The sequence below is a fragment of the Sphaeroforma arctica genome, assembly GCF_001186125.1.
Source record: "Sphaeroforma arctica JP610 unplaced genomic scaffold supercont1.49, whole genome shotgun sequence".
NCBI classification, from domain to species: Eukaryota; class Ichthyosporea; order Ichthyophonida; genus Sphaeroforma; species Sphaeroforma arctica.
This window is the reverse complement of record NW_014040509.1, coordinates 128342-134907: the sequence shown is the minus strand read 5'-3', so window position 1 is coordinate 134907 and position 6566 is coordinate 128342. Positions and strand designations below refer to the sequence as shown.

The following is a 6566-nucleotide window of genomic DNA, read 5'->3' as shown; positions in this document are numbered from 1 at the left end:
AGGTATATGTATAAGTATATATTATATTGTTATATACTTATATGATTATATTTTATATATTTTATACATTTTATACATTTTATACATTTTATACATTTTATACATTTTATACATTTTATACATTTTACTATATATTGATGTGTATATGTATATATTATTGTATATATCATTGTACACATGTATATTCTTATGGCGTAGGAGCTTCTCATGAGAAATGAATGGGTGCTTGTGCTTATGTGTTTGTGTCTGGTTTGTGACTACATATGGTGAGACTGGGATATCTTTATATCTTAATACCATCTGTGTTGCAGATAGTCCCGTGTTGTTGAATTGCTGTTGAAGACTGTGCTAAGTTTAACTATAAAGCTGAAGTGCACATTTACTAAGTGCCCTAGATTTGAAGCTTGTGATTTGCCTTTCCCTTTCGAGGCGTTTGTTAACGACCAAGAAATGTGATGCCTGGTTCAGACGATCGAATGTAGTTCAGTTTGTACAGAGCACACGCTTAAGCCTAAACGTTAAATATACGATAGGGGCTGCCTCTAAGTATCGCATAGCTATATTCAAGCTCGATCAGAGTCTTAGACCAGGGCATCTTTACACCTGCCCTCAGCGAGGTACACCTTACGCCTGTGTATTGTCTTGTTACACTTGACTCACATAGTACACTACTCTAACTTAAAGCTATGCTATTGTGCGCGCAATTCGTATAGTGTTAGTCTCATTCTTTGTACTTGGTAGTTGGTCGCTTTAGTATGTGCCGTTGTTCTCTATATTCAGTCTACAAGTAGCTGACCAATCTTTCTTGTATCCTCCCATCCCTTTTATCTACATTTGAGGTAAACGTTGGTTGGTTAGATGATACGTAGTCGTTGTATCCTCCCATCCCTTTTATCTACATTTGAGGTAAACGTTGGTTGGTTAGATGATACGTTGTTGTTGTATCCTCCCATCCCTTTTATCTACATTTGAGGAACGTTGGTTGGTTAGATGATACGTTGTCGTTGTATCCTCCCATCCCTTTTATCTACATTTGTGGTAAACGTTGGTTGGTTAGATGACACGTTGTCGTTGTATCCTCCCATCCCTATTATCTACATTTGAGGTAAACGTTGGTTGGTTAGATGACACGTTGTCGTTGTATCCTCCCATCCCTATTATCTACATTTGAGGTAAACGTTGGTTGGTTCGATGATACGTTGTCGTTGTATCCTCCCATCCCTTTTATCTATATTTGAGGTATACGTTGGTTGGTTAGATGATACGTTGTCGTTGTATCCTCCCATCCCTTTTATCTACATTTGAGGTATACGTTGGTTGGTTAGATGATACTTTGTCGTTGTGTCCTCCCATCATTTGTACTCATCCGTATCCCTATTGACGTAGTAGTTTGTCAGTAGTCGATACCTTCCCGCCGTAGTTGGTCAGTTAGTTGTTGATATATCCCCCATCACCCGTAGTATTATATCGAGGTGTAATCTGCTACCGTCTCGGCTGATCCTTTCTCCTTTCCTTGTGGCTGCTACACCCAAGTGGCCCTCTTAGTCCTTACCAACTCTTCCTAAACCCTAAACCCTAAACCTACATTCTTAAACCCTAAACCCCAAAAACCCTTTTTCTCAGTTAATGGCCGAGGCGTCACTTGAGACCCAACGTGCCGCGGCTGCCCTTCCCCAGAGCGCAGAAGAGAAGAGCACGCTGCAAGACTACGCTGTAGTCTATGACTACCTCTCACGCATCCTAGTAGATGACCAGGCAACCCTGGGTGTAGATCCGGCGCAGCCTGTGAACCGCACCCCTATGCTGGAGGTATGTTATGTAGGTATATGCCAGTCGAAGTTGTGCTGGCCTGTGTATGGGTGGATGGTTTGTGCGTTTGTGTTGGACTGCGCGTCGTCTCAACGGTGCTTGTGGGAAGTGCGGATACGTTGAGCCCGATAGTTAACTGTATCAAAAACGTTGGTTCTGTAGTGTTCCAGGTCATGTCCACAGCGCTATGATCCAAACGTTTTGCGCCCATTTTGGCATATATAACATACGTACTCTACACAATTGCGTTATATACGTATCTATTTCAAATTCTAATCGAATTATTCCTGAAGCCATTTATTCACTCTCTGTGTGCGTGTTTTTCCTACATACCTCTTATATGCAGCGACGGCAAATACTTATCATCAACAGTTTGGTGCAGGATCTCTACGCACAGCTAGCCGCCGTAGACACAACAGCCGCCACAGCACGCATAGCAACCAGTCCCGTTACGAAGTACCCCGCCACACCCACCGCACAACCAACACACCCGGACGAGCAGGCACCACAGAGAGAAGCACAGACAACACAAATACTCGGTACAACACCCCAGCTGGGGCGTGCGAGGGCTGAGGAGTGCTTGGTAGGTACGCAAGCGTCTGGGACTCTTCGTATCAATCCGCTGGACATCCCTGCGGGTTTGCTGACCCAGGCCATCGCTGGTCCGGATTAAAGTGCTGCGCATGACTATCGGATTATCGGATTGGCGTTGAACGGTGTTGGTTTGGACAGGCGGTACAAATGAGTGCCAACTAGCGAGTGAGAGAGACTTTGCGCTGGCGATATTAAAGTATAACTGAACGGTTGAGAGTGTATCCGATCTTCCTATGTTTTAAGAGGTAGTACCGTAATATATATCTGGTGCTAGAAGTGACTTTATGTCCTATTTCGCGTACCGACGATATACCGCAATTTCAAAGGAGTAGAAAGTGGGATAGTATCTGTCTGTTGTGTGGGTGTAATTCATAGACATCATCTTTATATACTGTTAAATTTTTTTGTGATTTTGTATTGGTGTAGTTCATGGGCATCATTCCCGTAAACTGCTAAATTTGTTTCTGCTTATGATGTATATATACTTCAAGGGCATCATTCCTATATACTTTCAATTTGTTTCTGCTTATGGTGTATATAGACTTGGTACCTGTCTGTTGTATTGGTGTAGTTCATGGGCATCATTCCCGTAAACTGTTAAATTTGTTTCTGCTTATGATGTATATATACGTCAAGGGCATCATCCCTATGTACTTTCAATTTGTTTGTGCTTATGGTGTATATATAACGGTTGTATTGGTGTAGTTCATGGGCATCATTCCCGTAAACTGTTAAATTTGTTTCTGCTTATGATGTTTATATATTTCAAGGGCATCATTCCTTTATACTTTCAATTTGTTTGTGCTTATGGTGTGTATATACTTAGTACCTGTCTGTTGTATTAGTGTAGTAGTTCATGAGCCTAATCCTTGTAAACGATAAAACTGTTTCTGCATTTAATGTATGTAGACCGTTTCTCTATGCAGTCAGGCACAGGGCTTTGGGAGCATGATATACGATAGGTGAATCTCAACAAATCTTTGGATTGCATATTTTTATTGTATAAAAGCTTCCCATAGTACTACTACAGAAGCCCACCGCTCGCAGACAAACACCCGCGCAAACCCAACCCAAACCAAAACCCAACACCAACCCCAACCCAATGTATCACTCTACTCCTCGCCCGCGGTAGTGATCTCGGTGGTCGAGGGAGTGTCGACATCCATGTCAGCGTCATCCTCCGTCAATCCCTTGCTGCGTGCACGCGCACGCGCAGTGCGACCGAAGCGGCTCTGCGTGCTCAGCAGCTGTGAGCGTAGCTGCTCAGCCATCTCATTGGCCTCGTTGATCTCCGTTACCTGGCGACGGTTCTTCGTGCGGAGTGAGCCTACCTCCATCTCCAGCTCCTCGTTCTGGGCCTGCATATTGCGCGCCTTGGCGTTGGACCGGTCGAAGTTGCTCTTGTGCTCAATGGCGGCCTTCTCCGCGTCTTCCAGCAGCCGCATTGTTTCCTTCAGCTTGCGGTCCGAGCGCTTGTACTTGTTCGCTGCCTCAGCCGCTTTGCGAGACTCGCCCTCCAGCTCAGTCTGTAGGGAGGCCAAGCGCGTTTGGAGCGGCACCACCTTGGACTTGTACTTGCGGTCACCCTCGCGCTCCGCGTTCTCGACCTCGTCGCGCAATTCGGCGTTGGCACGTTCCAGCGTCTGCAGCTTCTGCTCGACCTTGGCGAAGTTGTCCTTCTCCTGCGACAAGGCACACTCGGCCTCGCTCTTCTCGAGACCCGCACGACGCGCGCGGTCGGTAGCGATATCTAGCTCAGTCTGGAGCTCTTCTAGCTCCTCCTCCTTGGCTTCGAGGTCAGCCTGTAGTCGGCGTGTGGTCTCTGACGAACCAGTGCCGTCTCTGCGCAGCGTCTCCAACTCAGTCACGGCCTCGTCGCGCGCGAGCTCCGCGGCGCGACGCGCCTTCTCGTTGCGCTCCGTCTCGACCGCCAGCATGGCGTTCTCACTGTGGTACTTCTGGGCCTTGCGCTCGACTTCGCGTAGCTGGTTGTTGGCGTCCTGCATCTGGCTGTAGCTCATGTCGTTCTCCTGTTGCAGATCCCGCACGAACTGAACGGCCTTCTTGGCCTCGCGCGCGGCCTGATCGCGGCCCTTCTCAGCCATGTCTAGGCTGGTCTGCGCCTCAATCAGGTCGTGTTCCAGCTTGGTGATCTTAGACCCCACGGTAGACTTGGCGCGGCGCTCCTCGTCCAGCTGCTCTTCCAAGTCACGCATCTGCCGCATGAGACCGCGGCGGCCTTCCTCAATGGAGTCGTCACGCTCAGCTAGCTCACGCTCTAGTTGCTGCTTGGTGGCCTGGAACGATACTTCCAAACGCACCTTAGCGTCCTCGGTCTGTTGAAGCTCATCCTCGAGCTCCTCCATCTCTGTGCGCATCTCCTCGAGCTGAGCCTCGAGCACACGCTTGGCCTTCTCCAGCGACGCGACGTATCCCGCATCCTTGTTGGAGCTGTTGCGAGACTCCTCGAGCTCAGACTTGAGGTTGCTGGACTCCTTCTTGGCGCTCATGAGCTGCTCGTTGAGGTCCTCGATCTGCTGCTTGAGCGAGTACACATCCGTGCCCAGACGACTGGCCTCGGCCTCGGCGATACGCGCACGCGCATCGCTCTCCTGAGCCAACTGCTTCTGCTCGTTAATCTGCGCGTCGAACTTCTTAGCCTTCTTGAGCGCCGAACTGGCCTCAGACTGGGCCGTCTCAACCGCGGCATTGGCGTCGTCCAGCTCACCCTGCAGGCGGTTGTTGGTCGACTTGAGCTTGGACTGCGCCGCGATGCCTCCCTCCACGCTCGTGCGTAGCTCCTCCACCTCGCGCATGAGGTTCTTGCGCGCTGCCTCGCCGTTTTCCGCGTTGCCTTGTTCGGTGCGGAAGCGGTTGGTGAGCTCGTCCAGCTGCCCCTTGAGCGACGACACCTGTCGGTCACGGTTGGCTACCTCCTCCTCGCACTCGGCCAGGGCTTCCTTAGCCTCATCCGTCCACCCCTCGGCATGCTTGAGCTTGGACTGAAAGTTGAGCTTCTGGCGCGTCTCGTCTTCTAGCGTGGTGGTCAGGTCGTCCACCTTGGCGCGTGCCTGCGCGGCGTCGCGTTCGGCTTTGGTCAAGGCCTGGTCTTTCTCGTCCAGGCTCTTAGAGAGCGCGTCAACCTCGGCCGCTAGACTGGCGGCCTTGGCGCTGGTCTCGCTGAGCTGGCGCGTGGTTTCCTCGAGAATAGAGGTCGTCTCAGACAACTGCGCGTCCAGAGACTTCTTCTTCTTGTCGCTATCCGCACGCGACTTGCCCTCGCTATCTAGCGACTCCTTGAGAGCCTCGACCTCGCTACTCAGCGCGTTGGCGTTCTTGTCCAACTCGCTCTTGTTGCGCTGTAGCTGCTCGACTTCAGCCACCAGCTCCTCCCGCTGAGCCTGCAGCTTGGCCTTGAGCTCGCCAACAACCTCCTCGTGCTTGGCCTGCGCTTCTTCGTACTTTGTCTTGAGGCCTTGCAGCTCCTCTTCGCGCTTGGCTCTCATCTCAGCCTGGGCGTTGCCAGAGGTCTCAGAGTCCTCCATGCGGTCCTCCAACTCTTTCAGCAGTAGGTCGAGCGCCAATTTCTCCTTCTTGAGCTTGCTGAGTGCACTCTGTAAAGACCGATGGTGGTAGGGTTTTAGGGTTTTAGGGTTTTAAGGTTTTAGATGGCGGTGTATGTGGCGTGTGAGTGAACGTATGTGATCTGCAGTAGCAGCAGCTTGTACGGAAGAAAGAGACCAGATTGCATTCCTGAGCTACTCATTGAAATTCCTCCGATGGCATGTGCTCCCACAGAGGAGACCTTGTCGTGATCATACCTCATTTGAAAAGCCAATCAACAAGCTGTAGGCTACACGCACAACCCTATAGCATTGTTCGCCCGAGAGCTTCGTTCACGAGATTTTTGAACATACATGCGTGTATGTATCCGACCTCTAAATAACGTGATACTTTAACTCACATGCGTGTATATATTTTACCTCTATTCATAAGGTGTTAAACATACATGCGTCTACATACTAGCTTCATTCATGAGATGCTTGATCGTACATACGTGTATGTATTCTACCGTAATTCATGATATACATATATACATATATATATATATATATATATAATGTGTGCGCGTATCTATGTATAAAGATATATACGTATGTATA

The 6566-nt window shown here is 49.2% G+C and overlaps 2 protein-coding genes across 2 annotated transcripts in view; one reads left to right on the top strand and one right to left on the bottom strand.

Moving 5' to 3' along the window:
• Window positions 1–1626: 1626 nt before the first annotated feature.
• On the top strand, window positions 1627–2613 carry SARC_01271 (hypothetical protein; the record flags this gene model as incomplete). The annotated part of the gene is made up of 2 exons (XM_014305017.1): window positions 1627–1809; window positions 2156–2613. The coding sequence occupies 2 exons, from the start codon at window positions 1627–1629 to the stop codon at window positions 2480–2482; spliced, it is 510 nt and encodes a 169-aa protein (XP_014160492.1). The 3' UTR covers window positions 2483–2613.
• Window positions 2614–3384: 771 nt separating this feature from the next.
• Window positions 3385–6566, bottom strand: part of SARC_01270 (hypothetical protein) — a 7159-nt gene continuing 3977 nt past the window's right edge. Inside the window, exon 3 of the mRNA XM_014305016.1 lies at window positions 3385–6017. Coding sequence (XP_014160491.1) covers window positions 3516–6017 — 2502 coding nt within the window. The 3' untranslated portion in view covers window positions 3385–3515. The remainder of the gene's footprint in view (window positions 6018–6566) is intronic.